Source organism: Mesoplodon mirus (assembly GCF_964341445.2).
Source record: "Mesoplodon mirus genome assembly, chromosome: 1".
In the NCBI taxonomy this organism is placed as follows: Eukaryota; Metazoa; Chordata; class Mammalia; order Artiodactyla; family Ziphiidae; genus Mesoplodon; species Mesoplodon mirus.
This window is the reverse complement of record NC_138976.1, coordinates 222,183,310-222,211,286: the sequence shown is the minus strand read 5'-3', so window position 1 is coordinate 222,211,286 and position 27,977 is coordinate 222,183,310. Positions and strand designations below refer to the sequence as shown.

The window sequence follows — 27,977 nt, the reverse complement described above, 5'->3', positions numbered from 1 at the left end:
CATAAAGAGCATGTACTATTTTTATAACCACAATCTGTAATTTAAAACGAAAATCAGTACATTCAACTGAATAAAATATTGAAAAGAACTTTAATTGATTCATCATAAAGGCATTGAGCAAAATAATGTTAATAAAATTTTTTAAATAAAATATTTAAGACAATTTTTAAACACAGCAGTGCAGAAAATAGCATTAAAATGTTTGTAAAATTACACACATTTTAACACTTCCACAGTCTTTGTGGAACCCAGGCTTTTAAATTTTTGAACCATTAAAGGCAAATAAAAGAATGTAGAGGAACAGATTCTACATAGAGTTACAACCTGGACACTACTTCCCTAGAGTCTTATTGCCAGAGAGAAGTTATGACATGAGTTTTTTAGAATAAAAAAAAAAAACTGAATAATTCTTTGCTTTTCAAAGTAAGTATCCAAGAATTATACCAGAAAAATGTGTGCATATTTAGGTGTATTTACATAATGTCGTCATGTTCTGTGGCCCATCAGCCTCGATATATTTATTTACTAACCTTGGTTCTGTTAGTATACATTTAAAATGTAATCATATGAATCATCTAATCCAACTGGGTATCCATTTTGTTAGACATCAATCACCAGCAGTAAGTTCACTAAAGAAAAGTAACACAATTAGCATTTTCAAACACCAAAAATTAATGAAATGACAATAGTGCAATTACTAAGTTTAATTAAATCTGATGACAAGTGTGTTTTGATAAATGATTTTTAAAAAGATAAAAATATTAAGCTCTAGAATTCTGTTCTATACAAAAGGATATGGAAATCTTACTCTTTATCATCTTTCCCTGGTACAAATTAGAAACTCAAAATAAATATACTCAAACTGAGTTGCTACAGCCAAGTGCCTATAAAGTGAGAATTTTGTGTACAAATTCAGGAATTACCTTTAAAAAAAATGGGGATGGAAATTATTTGCCTGTCTTTAAATTTTCCTCTTTGCTTCTGATCAGGCACGAGAAAATTCTGGCCCCAAGGTGTGCTTTATAAATGATAAGTGGTCACATTTGTGTGGAAAACCACCTTGCTTTGTCAATGTTCTTACATAGAAGGCAAGTATCTTCCAGCTATAGCTACCAAGTTTCATAATTAAGGATTCAGAGTGCTAGTCAGTATACATCATCCAAAGATTTTTCCTTTCTTTGCATCCCTAGATAATTTTCAACGAATTTACCCCTGACTTTTCAATTTATAAGGAACAAAACTGAGGCAGGTTTCTGTATATGTGTGTGTGTCTTAGTATTTTTATTTTGATATTTGTTAAACAGTGTGTATTTTATGATAATGGGCTGTCTGAACTCATCCATATAGTAACTGTTCTATAGTTGAAATTGGCTTTAAGTATTAAAATTGTATACAAGGAAATTAGGGGTGTTGCAGTACTTGGTTGCAAATAACTTGCCATCTGGTGTTGGGTCAGAAAATGCTATTTCATTCGTGCTGAGAAAACAGCCAAACATGAAGCAATTCCTAAAAAAGAGAAAAAGATAATTTAACAGTGGAAACAACTTAAAATTTTGATTAAACATAAGCACAATTATATCAATATTTTAAAGCAATCCAATTAAAAAATTTCAATCTCTTTACATATTCTTGATTAGAACCAACATTATTTTATTAAGTGGTAAAATGACTCAGTGCCTTGTATTTTACAGGTGGAAGTCTAATGATATCATTTCACAGATGAGAAAACTAAGGCCCAGAAAAAGTTCTGCTGAGAGGCAAAGGGAGCCACACAAACCATCCGGTTGACTCTAGGTGATCCGTGATAGTAAGCAACTAATATGAGACAATATTGCTAGTTAAAAGCCACAGATAGTTATAACAACAAAAAAAATAATTATTTTAACCAATAACTATATTCTTTTCAACTACATCACACACTCAGGGCTTTAAGAAGGCAAAAACTAATCTGCATTTTGACTACAACTCTCCTTGATCCAGCTCAATTATGATTAAAAGCAATAAAATGAAATAGCTGAAAGAATTCAACAAAACTGAGAGATAGTCTATGAAATAACTGGCCTGTACTCTCCAAATTCTTCAATGTCCTGAAAGACAAAGAAAGGCTAAGAAACTGTTCCAGGTTAAGGAAGATGAAGACTAAAGAGATATTATGACTAAATGCAATATGTAATCCTGAACAGGAAAAAAAATGCTATGAAGAGCATTTGAGACAAATGACAAAACTGAAATATTGACTATACATTAGATAGTCTAGCATTATACTGGGATATTAAATACCCCAAATTTGATATCTGATCTGTCCTTATATAAGAGAATATCCTTGTTATTAAGAAATACATACCAGGTTATATACTGGTATTCTCCATACCAAATTTATGTATCTCAACATAAAATATAGAAAATGGAGGTATTTCACAATTAACTATGAAACAAAATCTTTACAGACACCAACTCACTCAACTCTCACTGCTCCCCTTTGTAAGGTATGGTGGGGGACTAGGATTGAGGCCTAGGACTGCAGCCCTGCCATGGTCTTGGTGTCCTTTCTTAAGAAGTGTATGGAACCCAAAGGCTAGCAGAGTGCTACTCAAAGTGTGGTCCTTGGTTTTGTCAAAGTGGAGTCATTGGTTTGTAATCTGTTATCTTAAAGATAGAGGTTGAGAGAGTAAGTGTTGTGAAACTCATCTACCTAACCTAGATTAGGTAATTAACAAGCAAGAAAGAAGCAAACTCATTTGTCCCATTATCAACTACGTACCAACATACAGTGTTAGTACAAAGTGTGCATACTGTAGTTTTAAAATGGAGAATTCATACACCAAAGACTCACCATTTAGAAATACACAGTTCAGTGGTTTTAGTATATTCAAAAATTGCACAAAATTCAAGAACATTTCATCACCCAGAGAAACCCTGTAGCCATTAGCAGTCACTCTCCATTCACCCTTCCCTCAGTCCCTGGAAACTGCTAGTCTACTTCTATCTATGGATTTGCCTATTCTGGATGTTTTCTATAAACAGAATCATATAATAATATGGGGTATTTTGTGAGTGGCTTTTTTTAGTTAGCATAATATTTTCAAGGTTCATCCATGTTTTAGCACGTATCAGAACTTCATTCCTTTTTGTGGCTGAATATCCTATTGTAGTGTTGTATGTATATACCACATTGTGTTTATCCATTAATCATGAATTTGGTTGTTTACAGGTTTTTTTTGGCTATTATGAATCATGCTGCTATGAACCTTCATGTATAAGTTTTTGTGTGGACCTATGCTTCCATCTCTCGAGTATACTTGTAGGAGCAGAATTGCTGGGTCATATGGTAACAGTTTAATTTCTTGACAAACTGCCAGACTAGATTCCACAGCAGCTGTAGCATTTTACATTCCTACCAGCAGCATACAAGGATTACAGTTTCCTCCACATCATCACCAACACTTGTTATTTTCCCTTTGTTTTCATTTAGTCATCCGAGTGGCTGTGAAGTGGTATCTCATGATGGTTTTGATTTGTGATTTCCTTTACAGCTAAGGATGTTGAGCATAGCTTCACATGCTTATCAGCCATTTGTATTTCTGCTTTGGAAGAAAATAGAATACACTGAAATCCTTTGCCTATTTTTAAATTGTGTTGTCTTCTTGCGTGTTGTAAGAGTTCTTCTATATACGTTGGATATACTATACTCTTATTAGATAAATGATTTGCAAATATTTTCTCTCATTCTGTGGGCTGTCTTGCTAATTTACTTTTACATTTAGTTACACTTGTGAGTTGCAGTAAGTCTTTATTAATTACCTAGTCACACACGGTCAATAAATATGTACAATTTCTAAAATTCTTTTTTTTTATTTTTAATGTACAATTTCTAAAATTATTTTTTCTATTTATTTATTTATTTATTTAGGCTGCATTGGGTCTTAGTTGCAGCATGTGGGCTGTTTGTTGAGGTGCATGGGTTTTCTCTCTCTAGTTGCGGCGTTTGGGTTTTCTCTCTCTAGTTGTGGTGCGTGGGCTCCAGAGCGCATGGGCTCTGTAGTTTGCAGCACGCGGGCTCTCTAGTTGAGGCGCATGAGCTCAATAGTTGTGGTGCACAGGCTTAGTTGCCCCGTGGCATGTGGGATCTTAGTTCCCTGACCAGGGATCAAACCCACGTCCCCTGCATTGGAAAGCAGATTCTTTACCACTGGACCACCAGGGAAGTCCCGAAAATTCTTTTTTTTTAACTTATACTTTGTTTTTATAGATTTATTTAAATGTAATTTTACATGTGTTGAAGCTAATAAAAATTTGGACCTCCATTTTTCCATTTGTTTGCTTCCTAGCAATTTATCTTTACTTTATTTTATTAATGTGTTGGTCTGTAACAAAATCCAGTCTTTGACCACAGGTAGTTTGAAAAGCACTGGGCTAGAATGTTTCAGACTTGGAATGTTGTGCCCGAAATTGAGTATATCTAGTTCTTTTTTTTTTTTTTCAGTGCCAGCATTGCCTTAGCCTGACTTTGGTAGTATTTATATAGAAGTGTCTTACCAACATCATTCCCTTTGGCTCATGAGCCGAGAAAGGTTCTGGGAAAGCTAAGCTGGGTCTAATCCATTTTATTTTATTTCTTACCTGAGAGTATCTACCAGTCGTCTTGCAATGCGCTTTCTTCTCTTCAGTCTGAAGACCCAGATTCTACTTATCCCACAGATTGCAGGTTCTGGTACATCTGAACATTGCCAAGCCCTATGACATTCTTTAGAGCTTGGGGATTCTGGACCAGTTGGTTCAGACAGGACACGGAAGGCCTGCAATGATACACAGAAGCATCTAGAGCTAACAATACAGCTGAGTTCACATTTCTTTTTAAAAACCATTCTTTAAACAAAATTTAAGTATCTAAAATTAATCTTATCCTACTTTCACAAAAATGTTAAAATTCTTTGCTATTTCTTGAATTCTTGCCCATTTACAGTCACACAATGCTTAAAAATTACTAGTGGTGTTGAGATATTCCCACATCCTAGTGTAATTCTCTCCATCCTAAAATGTACATTTTATATTCTAAAAAACTAATAACATTAAAGAAGGTTTTTGCACATAAACTATGAAATTGGGTATTTAAATTTTTCTTTAAACTTCTTATTTTGAATAATTATAGATTCAGAGGAAGTTGACAAATAGTACAAAGAGGACATGTATCCTTCGCCCAATTTCCCCCAATAGTTACATCTTCCATAACTATAGTACAACACCAAAAGCAAGAAATTAACATGGGTGCAATGTGTGTGTATAGTTCCATGACAATTCATCATACCTGAATACTGATTTAACCATCACCACAATCAAAATACAGAGCTACTGCATCATCACGAAGCTCTTCCTCTTGCTACCTCTTTATAATCCCACCCATTTCCCTGCCCCCCACCATCCCTAAACCCTGGCAACCACAATCTGTTCTCTGTCTCTAAAATTCTGACATTCTGAGGATATCATACAAATGGACTCATACAGAATGTGACCCTTTGAGAATGGCTTTTTTTTTAATTTTATTTTTTTATACAGCAGGTTCTTATTAGTTATCTATTTTATACATATTAGTGTATATATGTCAATCCCAATCTCCCAATTCATCCCACCCGCCACTTTCCCTGCTTGGTGTCCATACATTTGTTCTCTACGTTTGTGTCTCTGTTTCTGGAGAATGGCTCTTTTTCACTCAGCACAATGCCCTTGATACCTGTCCAAGTTGTTGCATATATCAACAGTCTGCTCCTTTTTATTGCTAAATAATATTCCATGTATGGATGTACCAGTTTGTTTAATCACTCACCTACTGAAGGACACTTCGGTTGTTTCCAGGTTTTGGCTATTAAAAATAAAGCTGCTATAAACATTCAGGTGTGGGTTTTTGTGTAGACATACGTTTTCATTTCTGGGATAAATGCCCAGGAGTATGATTGCTGGGTCATATGGTAAATGTATGATTAGTTTTTTAAGAAACTGCCAAACTTTTTCCAGAGGGGCTGTAACATTTTACATTCCTCCAACAATGTATGAGAAATCTAGTTTCCCTGCATCCACACCAGCATTTGCTATTGTCACTATTTTCTATTATAGCTGTTTTGATACGTGTATATTAAGTTTTAACTCCCACTGAGAAAACTTTGCTTCTGAAATGAGAATGAATAGAAGAGTATATGTATGAGTTAGTTGGCTATAGAGATCTTCCTCAACTTTTGAGGGATTACGTCCAGTAAATGTAGATTTTGGGCTTCCCTGCTGGCGCAGTGGTTAAGAATCTGCCTGCCAATGCAGGGGACACAACTTCAAGCCCTGGTCTGGGAAGATCCCACATGCTGCTGGGCAACTAAGCCCGTGCGCCACAACTACTGAGCCTGCGCTCCAGAGCCCGCAAGCCACAACTACTGAAGCCTGTGCGTCTAGAGCCCGTGCTCTGCAACAAGACAAGCCAACACAATGAGAGCCTGCGCACCGCAATGAAGAGTAGTCCCTGCTCCCTGCAACCAGAGAAAAGCCCACAAACAGCAACGAAGACCCAACACAGCCAAAAATAATTAAATAAATAAATTTATTTTTAAAAAAGAAAAAGATCAAAGAAACAAAAGGTCAAGTTAATCACTTTTACAGCCCATAGTACAAACCAACTGCTTTTCTCTCTCTACTGTCTGATAAACACACAAGAGACTATATATGTATATGTGTATGTGTGTGTATAAACATATATATATGAGATGAAAAGCAGAAAAAAGGAAAATAAGAAAGATGGTAGAAATGAGAGGAAAAAAGGGAAGGCACGTATAAAAAAGGAGTAAGATACAAAGCTACAGTAATGAAGACAATATGGTACTGGCACAAAAACAGAAATAAAGATCAATGGAACAGGATAGAAAGCCCAGAGATAAACCCATGCACCGATGTTCAACTTATCTTTGACAAAGGAGGCAAGGATATACAATGGAGAAAAGACAGTCTCTTCAATAAGTGGTGCTGGGAAAACTGGACAGCTACATGTAAAAGAATGAAATTAGAACACTCTCTAACACCATACACAAAAATAAACTCTAAAAACCTAAATGTAAGACTGGACACTATAAAACTCTTAGAGGAAAACATAGGAAGAACACCCTTTGACATAAATCACAGCAAGATCTTTTCTGACCCACCTCCTAGAGAAATGGAAATAAAAACAAAAATAAACAAATGGGGCCTAATGAAACTTAAAAGCTTTTGCACAGCAAAGGAAACTATAAACAAGACGAAAAGACAACCCTCAGAATGGGGGAAAAAATTTGCAAATGAATCAACAGACAAAGGAGTAATCTCCAAAATATATAAACAGCTCATGTAGCTCAATATTAAAAAAACAAACAACCCAATTAAAAAATGGGCAGAAGACCTAAATAGACATTTTTCCAAAGAAGATATACAGATGGCCAAGAGGCACATGAAAAGCTGCTCAACATCACTAATTATTAGAGAAATGCAAATCAAAACTACAATGAGGTATCACCTCATACCAGTTAGAATGGGCATGTATCACTTTACATTCAGAAAATGTACAAACAACAAATGCTCGAGAGGGTGTGGAGAAAAGGGAACCCTCTTGCACTGCTGGTGGGAATGTAAATTGATACAGCCACTATGGAGAACAGTATGGAGGTTCCTTAAAAAACTAAAAATAGAACTACCACATGATCCAGCAATCCCACTACTGGGCATACACCCAGAGAAAACCATAATTCAAAAAGACACATGCACCCCAATGTTCATTGCAGCACTATTTACAACAGCCAGGTCATGGAAGCAACCTAAATGCCCATCGACAGACGAATAGATAAAGATGTGGTACATATATGCAATGGATTATTACTCAGCCATAAAAGGAACGAAATTGGGTCATTTGTAGAGACGTGGATGGACCTACAGACTGTCATACAGAGTGAAGTAAGTCAGAAAAACAAATATCGTATATTAACGCGTATATGTGAAATCTAGAAAAATGGTACAGATGAACTGGTTTGCAAGGCAGAAATAGACACAGATGCAGGGAACAAACGTATGGATACCAAGGGGGGAAAGCGGGGGGTGGGGGGAGGTTGGTGGTGGGATGAATTGGGAGATTGGGATGGACGTATATACACTAATATGTATAAAATAGATAACTAATAAGAACCTGCTGTATAAAAAAATAAATAAAATTCAAATAATAAAATAAAAAGGACTAAGAGCATCATTTCAAGATGTACTGAGACAAATAAGTATTTTTAAAAGGAAGGAGACATAAGTGTGGGACATTATAAAGTCAGGTTTAAAGAACACATTTGAACTATACGTCTTCCTAGCTAAAGATTACCCTGTAAGCTCCTTGAAAGGCAAAAACTATATATCTCTATTGTAGAACAAGGGTTGGCAACCTTTTTCTGTATGGGGTCAAATTGTAAATACTTTAGACTCTTTGGGCCACGTGGTCTCTTTTGCACCTACTCAACCCTACCTTTGTAGCACAAAAGCAACCACAGATTAATATGGAAATGAATAAGCATGGTTGTGTGTCAATAAAACTTTATTTACCAAAACAAGTGGAGGGCCACACTTGGCCCATGGGCTACTGTTTGCTCCTCTGCTAGAACACTGCTAATTAGTATCCAAAGTAGATTCTAATTAAGGCACAAGTAAGGACTATTTTGCCAAACATATTAACCTGCACTAAGCCACATGTTCAACAGCTGAGCTTATTTAAAATACTATACTTTAGGGCTTCCCTGGTGGCACAGTGGTTGAGAGTCCGCCTGCCGATGCAGGGGACGCGGGTTCGTGCCCCGGTCTGGGAAGATCCCACATGCCGCAGAGCAGCTGGGCCCGTGAGCCATGGCCGCTGAGCCTGCGCGTCCGGAGCCTGTGCTCCGCAACGGGAAAGGCCACAACAGTGAGAGGCCCGCATACCGCAAAAAAAAAAAAAAAATACTATACTTTATAGTCCAGGTATATAAAAGACAACATGAACTTAAGACTGACTTATCCTGCTTATATAAGGCAAAATACCAGATATAATAGAAAAAAATGACTTCAATGATCTATATGGTCAAGGATATTTTAGAAGGAAAAATTCATTAATGGTAGCATTCTTAAATGCTTGAGACTTCTCCCAACTACTTTATTTTGCTCACAAATTATACCAGCAACTTATTAGACATATACGATACCTGTTTGATGGGCTCTGCAATTAAACACCCAACTACTTTCTTTTCATCAGAAATAAAGAGAAAAGTTTTGGTTCTGTTTGGATGTCTGGGAACAACTTGCTGGAAGCCCAATTCATAATCGACAAGTTCCTGGACATCTTCGACCTAATGATGTTAAAAACCAAAAGATGTGAATTTGTTTTAGAAAGTATAATAGAAAATATACATATTTATATACACAAAAAGTATGATTACCATTACCAAGTTTAGCCTCTTTTATCTCTACTTCCTAAATTTACACAATTCCAAAATTATTTCACTATTGATGCATGTTTCTGCCACTTTGGAAACAGGGTTTTAAGAAACTATTTTAAAGATTGCTTTCAGCAGACAGAAATTCAGACCCTTGGGAGGGATAAGGAGTAGGACGATTTTATTTCAGCTTTATTCATTGTTCACTGGGGCTAAACATCCAGCCCAAGAGACAAAGGCAACACCAACATAAGAATTAGACTCTGGAGCCATTAATTTCTCAATATTATAAGTTTAGTTTCTCTCTCACAAATTGAAGATGTAGGTAAAAGATAAGCTATAGAGCCTTATCTGTTTTCTTTAATCTCCCCCTGACACTCCTTTGTCTTGTAACTGTAAGTTTAATTTTGTATGACGTACTATGAAAGTCCTCCTTACAACTGTACCAAAGTACAGCGGATTATCTATAAGCAAAAGTATTTTACAGTTCAACATAGGTTGATTTCTTGGTAGAGAATGGGGAGAGTAGGAGGAAAACAAAGATTGAGAAAGTAACACTATAGATCAACTACACTTCAATGAAAAAAAGAAAAGAAAAACTAATGTTCCACACCTTTCTGATAGCATAACTCGGATCATGTGACAGGACCAACACAATTTTCCCATCCCAAAATTCTGCTACGACACGTTCCTTTTTCCAGCCCTGCCAAAGGAAAATAAAAAGTCACAGTTTAATCTGAAGAGGGAAAAAAATTAAATAATATGGTCTGGAGAGAACAAAAAGATGGACAATGAATGATATAAAAATGATAAAACCCAACTACAGGAATGTGGTAAGGGAAATAAAAGATGCCTAAAACAAAGTGTCTGCCCTCCAGGGGCTGACACCCTATCAGGAGACATGTAAACAATCTATTATAAAATAAGTTGAAGTCAAATAAGAGCCCTTCATAGGAATATAAAGAAAAAACAATGAATTATTAGGGGTGTGAAGGTGGGGGAGGGGTGGGATAAGCAGAGGGGTTTTTTTGGCGGGGGGGGCATCGCACCATCAGCAAGTGGGGTCTTAGTTCCCTGACCAGGGATCGAACCTGCACCCCCTGCACTGGCAGCGCAGAGTCTTAACTGCTCGACCGCCGGGGAAGTCACCAGAGTTTTCATAAATAAATAAAACTATTACGAAGGCGTGGGCCTCCCTGGTGGCGCAGGGGTTGAGTCCGCCTGCCGATGCAGGGGACGCGGGTTCGAGCCCCGGTCCGGGAGGATCCCACGTGCCACGGAGCGGCTGGGCCCGTGAGCCATGGCCGCTGAGCCTGCGCGTCCGGAGCCAGTGCTCCGCAACGGGAGAGGCCGCAACAGTGAGAGGCCCGCGTACCGCAAAAAAAAAAAAAAAAAAAAAAATATTATGAAGGCGTGAACTACAGCAATAAAAATAGGCAAAAAAGGGAGTGCATTTGAGTAGCAGGTGTAGTCATAAAGATAAGGCCAACAATAGGATGTATTTGGAGTAGGAGAGTGCTTGATGAAGAGGTGGGACCTCTCTTCTCAGTAAAGAAAAGCCGTTTTTCTAAGGTTATCGATAAAGAAGAAACTAAAGTGAGGAAAGGAGAAACTCCTCAAGTCTTTGAGTTTTGTATCTTGACTGCTCAGCTCTGAAAGCTAGAGGTAAGGATGCAGGATGTTCACTCAGCCTAGAACAATAGCTTCTCTTACATTAGGACAGGAGGTTTGAAGTGGCACTTTTACTAAAACTTAACTTTTAAATACCGTCAGTCTCAAATATTAAGGACAACAAAATTGCAGATGATGAAATATTTTTGGACACATAGATCTTTCCATATTTAGGCAAAAGAAATGTATCTTTTAAAGCAGCTTCACTTTTTTATTTTTATTTTTTTTGCGGTATGCGGGCCTCTCACTGCTGTGGCCTCTCCCGTTGCGGAGCACAGGCTCTGGACGTACAGGCTCCGGACGCGCAAGCTCAGTGGCCATGGCTCACGGGCCCAGCCGCTCCGCGGCATGTGGGATCTTCCCGGACCGGGGCAAGAACCCGTGTCCCCTGCTTTGGCAGGCGGACTCTCAACCACTGCGCCACCAGGGAAGTCCAGCTTCACTTTTTAGAACAAATGGAAACGACTAATTTTTTTACTTACTGCATATTTGATTCCCTCCAGAAATCTGTGGTGATGCTGAGCATGCTGCAGTTCATCCTCGGGGTTGGAAGCAGTGTAGATCATGCCACAAGACTTACACATGGTGGCTCCAAAATGTTTCTGACCAGCGTCCTACAATTGGAAGAGAAAAAAAAAAACCTATCTAAACACATCACAGTTAGCTCTACATTTAGTTCATGTAAATTTGTCCATTCATTCAAATTTGTCCTCACTTTTTGTTTTTATGCTGCACAGGTGAAATACTAAATGAAAGTCTGGTTACTCTATCTTCTCTCTCTGCATAAACAAAACGGAATGAGAAGAGCCCTAAACATGCAATAGTGATGAAAGAAGTGAAACTGCCTCTTTGGACAGTGGAAAAAAAATCAAGATTCTTTAGCTGGACCCATAGTTCTAGGAAGCAATAAGATTAAATCATAAATATTATAGCTAAGATAAACAATGGAATTTCCTTATTAAGCTCCTATACTAGAGGCGTAAAAAAGCCTCATTTCAAAGAGGCAGGGTAAAAATTTCAGGACTTCTACATTCATTATATAGTATTTTTTCCTTAAGTGGTTAGGAGTCTGAAAGTCTTTTCCCCAAGAGTTGATAAAAAATAAGTAAAATACATAGTAGAAGTTCAGGAAAAGCACAGATAAATTAATGAATATAGAGAATTCAGGGATATTCAATGTCAAGGCTTATTAATTCCCATTGTATCTCATAAGGCTTTGCTTAATGCTACTGAAAAATACCAAATTTTGAATTGTCTATATAGGCGTTTGCAAACTTTCTACCAAGGGCCAGAAAGTAAACATTTTAGGCTTTGCAGGACACACATATTCTTTTTTTCCAACGCTTTAAAAATGTAAAAGCCATTTTTAGCTCATAGGCCATGGTCCGGATTTGGCCCACAGCCATAGTCTGCCAAACCCAGGTCTAATGCAATGTTGCTATTCTCATTAAGTCTTTTATAGATCAACAATACTTTTCCTTATCCAGAGGCAACTCATTCATCAGCATTCTACTACTTTGCTAGGACTGCCCAACACCGTCAGTTCAAAAATGTACCTGACTAGCTTTAAATGCTGCCACTACAGCAAAGGTAGCGTTTACAAACTCAGAATATCTATAACCCCCGGTAACTATGCTTAGACAACACGTCAGACTTCAGGTTCTGTATGTGAGAGCCATGTACAGGAGGAGCTTTGTTTTAACTTTACTCACAATGACGAGCTGGTCTTTTGTTTCTTTATTTGCATCTCTGGTATTAGTATTTTTCTGTGTATTGATTTGTTTCAAGAAGTTAGTAGACGTGACGCATCCCACAGAAGACTGTTCTTCAACTAGAGATCTTGAAGTAGAAAGTTGGTATTATTTAATAATTTAAAAATATTTGACAAATTATAATGAAAAGAAATATATATAACATTTGCAGAGGACTTTGCAATTTTTAAGGCTTTCTTTCTATCGACAAAACTTGATGAAGTAATAGGGCTAGAAACAATGAGAAACCTGAGGCCCACTCAGACAGGATCAGTAAACTACTCAAGGTAAAGTAACTAGTGAAGAATGGCAGAAAGACTCAAATCCCTGTCATCTAACACCACGTCGAAGGGATTTCATCTACAGTATCAGCTGCATATGTGCAGGATTTCTTTGTAAGTTGATGTCACCCTTAAAATTTAATCTTTTTTTGCTTTATCAAAACTTAGGACAATATTTACCCATGTAGGCATAAAGAAACTCCTGGAATACCATAGCAGATATGTAGACTCTAATACGGAATCTCACAGACCCACAAGAAGTCAGTCACCAGCACATTATGATCCAACAACTTTTTACTGGGGCAGTGAGTGAGGCTAATACACTCGCTAGTCCGCATGCTTAAAGCAGCACCCTACTATTCTCAAATTCTTAGAGAAAAAAAAAAAATTGGCTGGAGAGATGTTGTTGAGGCAACCTTTTCGCATTAGGAGAGAACGCTGGGACTGGCTTATAGAGACTGCAAACAGGAGCCCTTTGGCCAAAACCAGCTAGCAAATGTTTTGATCAACTCGTACAGAGTTTAAAACTTTGGATTAGCTACCAATATTTTAAAATCTAGAGATTCCACTTAAAAATGTGTATTTACAACATTGCAAGAGACACTGTAAGATCATTAGACCTGTTTCATTGAAGAATCTACTAGTTGGAGCTACACAGCACATGCTCTTTTAGGTGGGGCATGCTTCTCCAGTTGGCTCCAGTCTCTGTCCAGCCTGGCTGGCTCTGTAGGCACTGAGTTTGTAACCCTTGCCTTATAATGAAATGACCTTTTTCCAAGGATCAAAGAAATAGAAATCTCTAGAGAGTAGAGGCAAGGAAAAAAACCAAGTACCCAAAGCAAGGGGTTCAAACAGAAGCTGACACTGACAAATGAAAAAACACTGGAAAAAAAACCCTATCTAATGCTTTATGCTAACCCAAGGTGTCTTGCTAGCATCTGACTAGAAAATGGCTTTCAAACTGACTTGACAAACCTATGGTGAGAAATATATTTCGCATGATGACCAATACAGATACATATATATATAACGGAAAAAAAAAGGATTCACTAAATACACTTACTACGTGAGAGATGCATTATTCCATTTTTTAAAAATGCTAGATGTGATGCCCTTAAACTGATTTGATAAACTACTAATGCCTGTAATATAAAAAACACTTGTCTAGGTCGCTGACCCCCTCCACCCCTTATACAACGTTTGCTAAGTACCTCAGCTCTTCCCACCCCTGCATGCGTGACCGCAATCACTTTACTTCTATCCTAGCAATTTTAAGTTTATTATACGTATTTGTTTAAATGCCTGTCCTCTTCTAACCATAACTTCCTTGATAGCAGGACCATGTGTTATTTACCTTCCCATCTCCAAAACACGGTGTAGTTCAATACCACATGGTACTCTATACCCTATACTCTATGCCAAACGTGAGACTACAAATCCAAAGAATCTGTAACCTACCTAAAGTAAAACTCATAGATTAAACCATAAGAAATTGATGATATCTGATTTTTTAGGTCCTACATAATGAACAAATTTCAAATGATTCAACCAACAGTCACCTAATATCTCCTTATGCTAGGTTAAGTTAGTTTATATACTGTTATTAGCTAATTGTGGTAGGTTTCAATCCTCAATAGATAGTCATGAAAGAAGACAGATGAGAAAAGGGAAGGGTGATAAAAACTAGGAATATGGCCTTTGAAGGGGAAAAGTTGCCCACCCAACCCAATCTCCAAGGCAATATAGGGTGAGATGCCCTAAGAGTAGGAGAACTTACCTAGGACGTACCTTGCTCAATACCTTTAGTTGTTTATCATCAAATAGGGAGAAAAGAACCAAAGCTGCTTAGCTAGATGAGACGTTCAGACTATAAGAAACTTCTTTTTCAGAGCTTTTCCACTTATGCTCACATGTACCCATGCCCCCCACACTTCCAGTTTTAGCTTTGACCAGGATAGTGGTAGCTTCAGCTGGGATTTATAACAGCAAAAAGCTGCTGCAAGTTACTTACTCCTCTGGCCAGAGTCTCCTCATCTATAAGATGGGGTAATGATGGTATCTACACCATGAGGTTGTAAACGCCCATTAAACATGAACTATTATCAATATGTTGTCACACAGGGGTGGCAATACAGCCTAATGGGCTTTGGTTAAAATATGGATTCTAGTCCTGGCTCTGCCAACTAATAGCTGTGCAACTGTGGCTGAATTACAAACAGTTTTCCCAGCTGAAAATGGTAATAATAGCATCAATCTTCTAGGTTGTTGTGGGGATAAGTGAGATAATGGATATAAACTACTTATTATGGGTCAGGTACTGTATAAAAGTGTAGCAATTATTACTATCCAAGTCCACAAAGGTCTTTTCCTTCTCTCAACTCTTCAAGTTCTTATGAAGTTTCCATGAGAGGATCTGATTTCATCTCCTATTCTCAATATCTCTTTAATGGGGAAAAAAAAACACTGTTCTCCAAATTAAATAGTGTAAGAAAGAAAAAGAGACCCAGTGGACTCACAATTAAACCTTGAACATTAAAATAAGAGTGACACTTACCTTTTTGTGTTGACTGAAGACACGGTGAAGATGGGATAGACAAGGGTCTCAGGAGAAACTTGTAGGGAAAAAGGTGACAATAATTTGTATCACAGAATAAACTTAAAGCTTTAAAGCATAAGAGTTTAAAGGTTAATAAAACCAAAATACTCACATTACTTGATTCCAAGACTTAAAAGTAATCAAGACAGTACGGTATTGACAAAGGCATAGACAAATAGATCAATGGAACAAAATAGAGAGACCAGAAACACCCACGCAGATACAGTCAACTGATTTTTGACAAAAAGACATAAATTAATTCAACGGAGAAAAGACAGTCATCAAATGGTGCTGGAACAATTTGACATCCACATTCAAAAAAATGACAACACTCACATAAAAATTAACTCAAAACGGATCACAGATCTAAATGCAAAATGTAGAACTATAAAACTTCTAGTAGAAAAATCCACATGAACTTGGGTTTGGTAATAATTTTTTACATACAACACCAAAGCACAATACATGAAAGAAAAATTAAATGAGTTAGACTTTATCAAATTTAAGTGTTTTGCTCTGCAAAAACTTAAGAGAATAAAAAGACAAGCCACAGACTAGGGAGTAAATACTTTCAATCATATTTCTGATCAAAGATTTGTATACAGAATATAAAAAGAACTCTTAAAACTCAATAATAATAAAAAAAGTCCAATTAAAAATGGGCAAAAGATCTGAACAGACCCTCCTCCAAAGACATACAGATGGCAAATAAACACATGAAAAGATGTTCTGCATCATTTGTCATTAGGGAAATGCAGATTAAAAGCACAATGAGTGGGCTTCCCTGGTGGCGCAGTGGTTGGGAGTCCGCCTGCCGATGCAGGGGACACGGGTTCGTGCCCCGGTCCGGGAGGATCCCACGTGCTGCGGAGCAGCTGGGCCCGTGGGCCGTGGCCTCTGGGCCTGCGCTCCGCAGAGGGAGGGGCCACAACGGTGAGAGGCCCGCGTACCGCCATTAAAAAAAAAAAAAAAAAAGCACAATGAGCTATTGCTACACACCTAATAGAATGGCTAACATCCAAAAAACTGACAATAAAAAGTGCTGGAGGGAATGGGGAGTAACAGGAACTCCCACTCATTGCAGGTGGGAATGCAAAATGGCGCAGTTGCTATGGTACATTCTGGCAGTTTTTTTGTAAAGTTTAACATAGATTTGCCACATAACCCTGCAATCATGCTTGTAGGTGTTAACCCAAGTGTTATGAAATCTTATGTCCACAGAATAACATGTACACAAATGTTTATAGCAGCTTTATTCATAAATGCTAAAAACTGAAAGCAACCAAGATGTCCTTTAATGGAGGAATGGATAAACAGACTATGTATGGTAATTCCATAGTTCAGCAAAAAAAAGGGAATGAACTATTAATACATGCAACAACACACATGAACCTTAAACGCATTTTACTAAGTGAAAGAAGTCAGACCCCAAAGTCTACCTATTGCACGACTGCATTTGTGTGACATTTTGACCGGAAAAGGTAAAACCATGGGGACAGAAAACAGATTAACGGTTGCCAGGGGGATGAAGAAGGGTGGAATAGGTGACTACAAAGGATACACACAAGGGAAGTTTTAGGATGAGAGAACTGTTCTGTAGGGTAGTGGAGGGGTTGATTCACGGCTCTATGCACTTGCAAAATCCATAGAACTATATATAACAAAGAGTAAAATTGAATGTATGTATTAAAAAAAAATCAACCATGATGTTGAGGGATCCCAAGATGGAATACAGACTGTGACAAATGAATCTAACTGCATTAGAACTGCATGGAGAACTGCATTGAAGGAGACAGTGGAAGAAAGGAAAGATGACCTAAGTAACTTTACAAAACAACATTTTGACTAGAAACTAGAAGGCTAAAGACAAAAGGACTGTACTTAAATGGTATACACTGGTAAATCTGTTTCTCACAGAATGAGTTAATACTGAAACTGTCCTGCAGGTATATTGAGACTGTACGTAATTGAGCAGGTGCACAGTGACCGGGAGGAGCCAAGTCTCTCACTGTCTGAGAGAAGCTACAGATAAACAAAGAAGGAAGGGAGGGATAACCCCTGGGGGACTGGATTAGTCAAAGACATCAAGTTTGAACTTATGTTTCTTTAGCATATGTACACATGGAGAGATACACAAACAATTATAGATGTGTGCATATACATGGATTAGGATACATACATATATTGATATTTTCTAGCTCTGTCTGCTGAGAGGGCCTAGGAGCTACGACACTCAAGTAGCAACAAGCACACCAAGTCCAGAACTTGGTTTCTAAATTATATTCCCCAACAGAAGGAACCAGGGTTCCTTGGAGAAGTGGCCGAGTCTAGGACTGCATCAAGGCAAACGCAAGGTGAGCCGGGAGCATCTTGTAGTGACAGAAAGTAAGAAGGAAGTGCTCAAAAAGCAAAAGAAGGGGACAGGTCAAAGAGAACTGACCTGAAAATATCTCCCAGTGGTCAAAGCTGGAACAATATGAGCAACAGAATACATAAATAATGTATTAAATTTTAACCAAAATATAAAATATTCATGAGTGCACACTGATGAATATCCAGGAGTCCACTTATTTATTTAAAGATTGAATAAATAGGGACTACCCTGGTAGTCCAATGGTAAAGAATCCACCTTCCAGTGCAGGGGATAAGGGTTCAATCCCTGGTCGAGGAGCTAAGATCCCACATGCCGCGGGGCAACTAAGCCTGCACGCCACAACTACTGAGCCTGTGCGCCTCAACTAGAGAGCCCGCATGCCAGAAACTACAGAGCCCACACACTCTGGAGCCTGTGCGCCACAACTAGAGACAAAACCCACACACCACAACTAGAGAGAAGCCCGCACGCCACAACGAAGAGCCCGTGCACTGCAACAAAAGATTCTACATGCCGCGATGAAGATCCTGCGTGCCATAACTAAGACCTGACGCGGCCAAAAAAATAAAATAAAGACAACTCTTCCTTACAGAAGGAATCCAAATTGGGCTTCCCTCGTGGTTCAGTGGTTAAGAATCCGCCTGCCAATGCAGGGGAACACGGGTTCGAGCCCTGGTCCAGGAAGGTCCCACATGCCACAGAGCAACTAAGCCTGTGCACCACAACTACTGAGCCTGCGCTCTAGAGCCCGCGAGCCGCAACTACTGAAGCCCACGCGCCTAGAGCCCATGCTCTGCAACAAGAGAAGCCGCCGCAATGAGAAGCCCGTGCACTGCAATGAAGAGCAGCCCCCGCTCACCGCAGCTAGAAAGCCCATGCACAGCAACGAAGACCCAATGCAGCCAAAATTAAATAAATAAAAATAAATCTAGAAAAAAAAATAAAGGATTATTTTAAAAAATAAAACAAGGGAACATTGTTTTAAAAAAAAAGAAGGAATCCAAATAATATATGAAAAATCTTCCTCTCTAGGAGATGAAACTTAATCCCCACCCCTCCCTGAAAGGGCAGGCCAGACTTAGTGACTTACTTCCAAAGAACAGAGTTTGGGAAAGGAAAAAGGGTAACTTTTACAGTGGAGAAATAGGGCAAGCCTGACCTTCACCAAGCGACAGAGGTTAACGTCATCTGTAATGTCATGTGGACATCAGCACCCAATACGATGTGGTGAGACGGGCAGTTCACCTCAGTGGCATTCTTCCCCCAAACCCATAACCCCAGTCTAATGATGAGGAAAACATCAGACAAACCCAGGTTCAGGAACATCCGGATAAGATAGCTGGCCAGGACTCCTTAAGAAAGTCAAGGTCATGAAAAACGTGGAAACAAAGAAAAGACTGAGAAAATATCACAGACCAGAGGAGACTAGGGAGACAGGACAGCTAAATGCAATACGAGCCCCAGGGTGGATCCTAGAACAGAAAGGGGACATTAATGGAAAAATTGATCAAATCCAAATACAGTCTAGAGCTTAGTTCATAGGAACATACCAATGATCTAAGTTTCTTAGTTTTGACAAAGGTACCACAGTAATTTAAGATGCTAATAAGGGGGGAAATAGGGTAATACAGGAACTCTCTGTATTATCTTTACAACTTTTCTGTAAATCTAAAATTACTACAAAATAAAAAGCTTATTAAAAAAAAGAAAAAAGGTGTGAGTTCCCTGGTGGTTAGGACTTGGAGCTTTCACTGCCCAGGTGTAATCCCTGGTCCAGGAACTGAGATCCCACAAGCCGCATGGCATGGCCAAAAAAAAAAAAAAAAAAAGGAAAAGAAAGAAAAAAGTTAAATAGTAATTGATTAGAGAAAAATAGTACATTGAAAGTGTGCTATTTAGTAAAAGAGCAAACTTTTAACTTTGCACTGAAAAATAATTAGAGTGCATTCTCTAGAAACAAGGCCAAGACAGTTGAGAATCTGACCTGCTATGGGTAAGTTACTTAACTTTAAGTCTGTTTCCTCATCTATAAAATGGGCATACAAACTTATTTCCTAGGGTTGTTGTAAGAATTAAATGATAAATTAGTTATTAAGTAATAAGATTTTATCATTTGTTTACAACCTTTATGAATTTTGCCATATGCTTGTACCATCTGTTCTTTTGTTTGTTTGTTTGTTTGGTCATGCAGAGTGGCATGCAGAATCTTAGTTCCCCAACCAGAGATTGAACCTGTGCCCCCTGCAGTGGAAGCACGGAGTCTTAACCACTGGACCGCCAGGGAAGTCCCTTGTACCATCTGTATTATATTTTATTTATTAAATATTTTTCCTTAAATGGACTTAGTGTACTAAAATAAATTTATTTTTAAAGAAAATTTTATAACTATTGTAAATGAAAAGCCATTATTATTTTTCTGCTACATGTTCTGTCGTATCAGGGATAGCACAACCCATGGAAAACAGAAAGCATACTAAACATTTAGCACTGCCTGGTACATATTCAGCAGCTAATAAGTACTAGTTATTAACAGTATATCTCAGAATAACCATTATGAATCATCATTCTATATGTCCTTATGTCATTAGATCCTCTTAAGGGCCATTTTGCTTTTAGTTTTATCTTTGTTTTCTTCCTGTGAGCTACAGTTTCTCACTATAGTCTACATATCTACTTCTAGAATTTTAATTTATTTCCAAATTTATAGATATAATGAACAAGTTAAAGTTACAAAGAATCTGGCTGGTAAGTAGAATGTTAATCAACCTCTTTATATATTCATAGTTTAGTAAATACTGTTTAAGTGAACAGTGCCATCATAAGTTAATAATAGGATTTCAGGACTAAGAGAAATTTAAAAATTAAGACTAACCCCTTACTTTAGAGATCTCTTCCCTAGATCACACAGTTAATTAGTGGCAGACCTGGACAAAACCCCAAGGTTCCTGATGCCCAATTCAGTGCCCTTTTATGGCCTTTTAAATGCTGCTTACAACTGGGCTTTGATCATAGATATATAACAAATTGTTTTCACTCCCTCCTATTATTTGGGGTAAAAGGTAGGTAGGGTATGTATGATAAGAACACCTGGCCCTAGGGAGCTTAAGTAACTTGGCCACATCTCACAGACCAATTAATCATCAGTATTTTGTCTTAAGTTCCAGCCTAAGGTCTCTTTGTCTCCTCCATAAAATGCACTGCGCTGCTTATCATAGAAAACAGTGTTACCAAGATAAACACAAAGATACAGCTCACAGATACTGAATATTTAAAAAACCCAAAATATTATTGTACATAATTTTATATTGACACATGTAATGAAGCATTATTACAAGCAAATAAACTCATTTTGAGAAGAAAACTTTTCTCTTACTTACCTGCCTTGTTCTCACTGAAAGACTCCTCTGAAGAAAAACTCTTATTTTCATCGGTTTTACATTCCCTTGAAGAAATGACTCTATCTGATGCATCCTGAAAATAATGAATAAGTAAAATTAAGGAAACCTATAATTCTTAATCATTTTCTATTTAGTGAATGAATCCCAATAGATCTGCTTCTAAAACAGAGTATATAGTTTATTATGAATTATATTTCATAATGACTTTAAATTCTCAATTTTCAGTCTATTTTAAGGAAAATTCCTTTTATATCTACTAAATGTAATATTTTAAAAGACAGAGTGTATATATTTAAGTCTATAATTTGTCATCCTGTCAAAAATGTATTATTTCCTGACAAAGATGACAGAATGAAGATTATAGAACATCCCTTCTACAAAAATGAATTGAACAACAACAAAAAAATTAGTGAAAACAGCAAAATTTCCCCAGCAGCTGCAAAACTGAAAAGGAACAACCTTTTGTCACAAGCTTTAAAATCAGGGAGCCAAGGAAAGAAAAAAAAACATTCTGGGGTAGTTGGAGAGGCTTCTAAACTCCCACTTTTGGGGCAGTAGCAGGGACTAACGCTACTTATTTGGTGAGACTCAGAATATATAGCTTGGGGGAAAAGGAAAAAACTTTTGATTAAAGAGGAACTCATTCAACATCATAACATCTCAGAAAAGGTGAGACAACCCATCAGTTTGCCACTTCTCAGGGGTCCATAAGGAGTTGGGGAAAGTTATGCACCCTCTAATGAAAATGGGATTCACCCTCATCTAGCAGAGATGAATACTAGTAGCGGGTATTTAACAAAACATTAGGTAGAGAACAGAGCCCAGTTCCACAAATTTAAGATGCACAAAAAGCCCAGCTTCTCAAACTACTAAAAACTAGGCAGAACCCAAAACCTAACCCCTTAAAATGAAGCTCAGAAAAGTCAGAAGAGTACTGCAGAGAAATCATCATGTCATTGTAACAAGCCTGTCTCTTCATTATCAAATGGATATGGAGATACTAATCAGGACCCCTCCCCTGCACACACTTTGCTTCATTGGATTGAGAATTAATTTTAGCTTGAGTTGTGCCCTAGATTTTCAAAAACTGAGTTATATTTATATGCAGTGACATGTACAGATATAAAGTAGAGTTTGATGAATTTTTCATAAACTTATATATCATGTAACCCAAACCCAAAACCCCTATCAAGATATAGGGGTGGGTTTTTTTGTTTTTTTGGGTTTTTTTGTCAGAAACAAGATAAAGAATTAGTAGAATTGCTGTTATGGCTGAGGCAAGCAAGAACATGCTCCATTTAACAATATACTTGGCAATACTTGATAGAAATGCTTACAAGGGCAGCAGGTAAATGAAATTAGCAGCAAAACCGGACTGATCTAGATAGGTATCCACACGTTGATTTAGTGGAAGGAAATGAAGAGCCCATACCTGTCAAATGGTAGCCTGATACTCTGTTCCAGGAGATTACTGCCATGCAGGAATGTGGGCTTAGCTTTGCCAGAGTTCAATTTTTCATGAAACACCAGAAATCTGTTACCTTACATTAAAAAAAAAAAAATGCTGGCTCTAAACGTTACGTAGGCCAAGCAAACATCCATGGGCTGGACTTGGTCCACTGGCCACCAATTATAATCTTTGCCATTGAGATGTGAAATGTAGGTGACGACAAGAGGTAGGAACTGGGGTTGGATTTGGGAGGAGGCAATGAGAACAGTAAGAGGAGGTGAGGAGGGAAATGACTACAGAGAGAGTTTGAATTGCTCAGCAGTATATGAGCCTCAGAGTGTATGTGAAAGCCTACAGCTGCAAGGGTTGTGATGAATATAAACAAGTCACCACAGACATGGAAGTCACCAAACTGGGAGCCCTTCTTAAGGCCTGTTGCCTCAACTACTTTCTGCACGTGGCTACATGGAAGAAAACCACCTTTCTCTCCTTACTGACAAGAGGGCAACAATAGAAGGTAAAGACCTGCATTGTCTATTATGGTAGCCACCAGCCACAAGCAGCTAATGAGAACTTGCTACATGGCTAGTCCCAACTGATACATGCTGCAAGTGGAAATAAACATGGACTTCAAGGACTTGGTACAAAAAAATAATGCAAAATATCTCATTAATAACTTTTTATATTGACGACATAGAAACAGTAACATTTAAAACATATTGGGTTAAACTTTTTAGAAACTATCTTAATGTAGCCACTAGAAGATTTTAAATTACATGTATTGGTATTCTATCAGACAGCACTAGTCTAGGCCAGCTGTGACAAACAGGAGCACAATCAAAAAAGCATAGAGGGCTTCCCTGGTGGCGCAGTGGTTGGGAGTCCGCCTGCCGATGCAGGGGACACGGGTTCGTGCCCCGGTCCGGGAAGATCCCACATGCCGCGGAGTGGCTGGGCCCGTGAGCCATGGCCGCTGAGCCTGCGCGTCCGGAGCCTGTGCTCCGCAACGGGAGGCCACAGCGGCGAGAGGGTCACGTACAGCGCAAAAAAAAAAAAAAAGCATGGAATGGCACCCACGAAAACATACTATGTAAAGTAAACAAAAACCCAACTATACATTCAGTGATCATCTCAAGTAGTGGGATTACAGAAGATACATATTTTTTATATTCTCTGTATTCTCTAAATTTTCTAAAATAAGTTAGTACTTTAAATAATGAGCTGAAACAAAGAAAAATATGCTTGTTCTCTGGAAATCTACTACCTGAATTTTGTTATTTCTACTTTCTAAAAACACTGACTACCAAGTAAAAGTTAAGTTTCTCTGGACCACAGTCATGAGGGAACTTAATGAGATGTAAACCTTAATGCCAAGAAAATGTTGGTAGGCTTCTGTAAGCCAAAAAAGGGAGGAAAAGCCCATCTTTCTACCCTGTCTCTAAATTCTTTAGTGATGATACTATTTGGCTTCATAAAAGCAGTCCTACAGACTGTAAAGATAACAAAATTCTGGGCTTCCCTGGTGGCACAGTGGTTAAGAATCTGCCTGCCAATGCAAGGGACATGGGTTCGAGCCCTGGTCTGGGAAGATCCCACATGCTGTGGAGCAACTAAGCCCGTGCACAGCTACTGTGCTCTAGAACCCGCGAGCCACAACTACTGAGGCCCGTGCTCCACAAGAGAAGCCACCACAATGAGAAGCCCGCGCATCTCAACAAAGAGTAGCCCCCGCTAGCCCCAACTAGAGAAAGCCCGCGTGCAGCAAGGAAGGCCCAACGTAGCTAAAAATAAAATAAATTTGTTTAAAAAAAAAAAAGAAAAATTTTGTTCAAAGTTACGTATATACAATGTATACTGAAGCTCTGTTATATAGCCAGCTTAGTTTTTAAAGTGATATATTTACATTTACCTTTATTAATTTCTCATCATTTTTACTTCTTTCACTCAGCAGCTCAGTGTTCAGTTCTTTTTCTGCTAACAAACACTTTGGCACTTGCCTTGTCTCAAAACTTCTTTCATTGACAGTTTCCACATCAGACTCTTCAATAACTTCTGATTTATTCTTTTGGGTGAGTCCCAGTAATGGCTTATCTTCCAGGGACAATTTTCTCAGGGAGGGTTTTTTCCTACTAACAAAAAAAGCTGCTCCTCCCTGGAGGGTAACTTGTGGTTTGACCTTTTGGCTTAGAACGCGAGGAGCATTCAGATTATTTTCAGCTGAGTAACAATTATTCTCTTTCTCCACAATTGGCTTATAGGCCACTCGATTTTGCTTGGAATTTTTAGAATTCTTTGACACAGGCTTGATGTACTTATATCCTGGTTGACACTTAGCAGTTAAACTCTTCTGTGGTTTTTTGTTCATCTTCTTGGAGCAGGCTGGTTTTCCCTGCATTTTTTCTGTCACACTGGGATATGATCTATCTTCATTTTTAGCTTTTAGACAAATAGACCTACTCTCTTTTATCAGCTTTCTCTCCAGTGGATTGAGGTACCACTTATCTTTGTTGTAAAAGGATATGGTAGACACAGCAGATTTAAATGGTGAACCTTGATTTGCAGATGGCAATCTATTTTTAGTCGTTTTGAGTGGACTTGAAATGAAATGGCCTTGTGGAGAGCAATGAATCTTTTCTTCATTTTTATCACTGCTTTGGCAAATGTGCTTTTTATTAGGTGATGGAAATACATTTTCAGTGAAGTCCAAAATTAATTTCTTTGATGGAATTTCTGATAATAGGCTATGAAAAGAAACACAGTCCATTGATAAATATAGTTATTTTGCTTCCATTTCTATGTCAATTTACTGCTAAGCAATAAACAACTCTACCTGTAAGGCATATTAAAAATGCATCTTCTCCACCAAACATCCATCCATATACATTAGTAGTTTAACAGCAGGATTCTCAAATTCTGTCTTTACCAAACAAAGCATCTGAATATTTTTCAAAACTAAGATTCCAACGTTTGTAAAAACAAACACTGTTTACAAAGAAGCTTTGAGATGCATATATATGTATATATGTGTGTGTGTGTGTGTGTATTTTAAAACCTATTTCTAAGCTTTGGCTATATACCTGCTATAATTTCCCTAAAATGATTAATTTTATGTAATAAACTGACCACTTAGGGCTGTTCTAGAATATATATCTCTGATATGACATACATAGAGTATAGAGCTTTATAGGATTGCTTACGGATGAGTATCTACTATATGCAAAACAGTATGTTAAATATTACATAAGAGAGCAGAAAGGAGCAAGGTAATAAAAGATCTGACCCACATTTCCAAGCCATAGGAAACAGCCCTTTCTCTGATTCCCTCCAAAGGCCTTAAAGAATTAATTATGAAAGCTTACAGTATTTCCAGACTAGAATTAGAATATAAAGTATTACTGTAGCCACAAGGAGTAGGTGAATGGAAGAATGGAAATATTTAGAGATAGAAGAGTGGAGATAAAAAATGCAAGATGGTGATTTTCTACTCATAGGATGAGACTCACTTATCACAGTTCAAAGAATGCTGCTTCCTTTTCCTTGGAGTTAAAGTTGACATCTTCTTAACTGAACTCCTAAAAGCAACAGAACAATATAATAACCAAATTAATCCAATGTGCATAAAAATCAGTAAATCAAAATTATACTTTATAAGTCTGAAAGAATTCTCAGATGGGTAATGGTCCATAAAGATCCAAAAAAGGGGGGATGGGTTTAAAAAGCAAATCACTTTAATAAAGGTTTAAACCATGAAGGTTAAAAAAAAAAAAAAAAGGAAAGGAAAAACACTACATCACAGTAGCAACTAATTCAGCAGGGACAGTACAATTTAATTAACTAATTAAGCAGGAATAGTACATGTTTCAAGCCGGAAAATGATCCTACCAAGGAGGAAGGATTTTACCCCATTTCAGGACACACTTTCCCCTCAATTAGCCTGATGAATCCCTACCAAGTTTAATCACTTTATATTCTGGGCAGCTGTCCTTGCCACTGCCCTCACCCCTACCCCTCCCGCTGTTAGATGCTCTTGCCCTAGGCTTCCATTCCATCCTGCACCTCCTTGGTATCCGTTTAGCACATTTTCTTGTTGTTCGTTTGACTGTCTTTCTCAACAGCCTGCATGTTCAAAGAAGGCAGAGACCGTCTCTAGCTTTTTCATCAGAAGCAAGAAAACGGGGAAGCATAATCCTCTCATTTTTCTAGTCGAGGAGCCGCTTGTTTCCTTATTTACAAAATACTCTGACCTCCTAAGGCTGAGGGTAAACACAATCACGCATGTTAACTCTCGGGCAGATGGTATGTTGCTCAGTAAGCGTTTTCCCTTCCCTTTCCTTCGGATCAAGTATTTAAAAAAAAAATTACACAAGCTTGACTTCAAACAAACAGAAAGACCTGGGTCTCTGGGAATTCGTGTCGAGCTGCGGTTTAAGGGAAGACCTTTCCGGGGCTGAATGAGGAAAGGTAGGAGAGAAAAGCGCCTCTGTCCCCAAACGCTGTCAGGGCAAAAAGACGAGAAAACTCGGCGTCAGAAAGATGGAAACCCGGTGACCTGGAAGTGCGGACACCCGCTCGCTGGCTTCGGTCTCCAGCCGCGAACGCGCCAAGCACCGAGCAGAAGCTCTTTTTCCTTGACATTCACCTCCACGTTCCACAGAACCTCCCGGTCTCCTGGCTCTTCCACCCCACGCCTCGACCCTCCGCAGGACTTACCTGCCCCTCGGACAGACAACCTCTCCTCAGCAGAGCCAGGGGTCCCCACTGTATTCAAATTCTCGCGCGCCAGTCCAGGCGGAAGTAGGTGAGTCCCGATTGGCCGCTTCCAAGCGCGTCCAGGGGCTGTCTCGATGATTGGCTGTGCACTAACGTTTGCCCCGCCCACCCGAAAGGCGGTCTCCAAGATTCTCCCGCCCTTGCAAGGCTAAAAGCTCTCTTCTCTCAGAAACCAAGTCTTCCACAATCCCTTGCGGCGCGCCGGGCTCATTCCATTCCGGAGGCCTTATCTAAGATGCA

General features: G+C 38.4%; 1 protein-coding gene across 1 annotated transcript; it reads right to left on the bottom strand.

Moving 5' to 3' along the window:
- Positions 1 to 118: 118 nt before the first annotated feature.
- ESCO2 (establishment of sister chromatid cohesion N-acetyltransferase 2) lies at positions 119 to 27,766 on the bottom strand. The gene is made up of 11 exons (XM_082618327.1): positions 27,678 to 27,766; positions 26,471 to 26,539; positions 24,877 to 25,708; positions 21,497 to 21,590; positions 15,704 to 15,761; positions 12,830 to 12,956; positions 11,600 to 11,731; positions 10,060 to 10,149; positions 9,216 to 9,359; positions 4,621 to 4,796; positions 119 to 1,506 (listed from the first exon to the last, which is right to left on the bottom strand). The coding sequence occupies exons 2-11, from the start codon at positions 26,521 to 26,523 to the stop codon at positions 1,374 to 1,376; spliced, it is 1,839 nt and encodes a 612-aa protein (XP_082474453.1). The 5' UTR covers positions 26,524 to 26,539; positions 27,678 to 27,766; the 3' UTR covers positions 119 to 1,373.
- Positions 27,767 to 27,977: the final 211 nt, after the last annotated feature.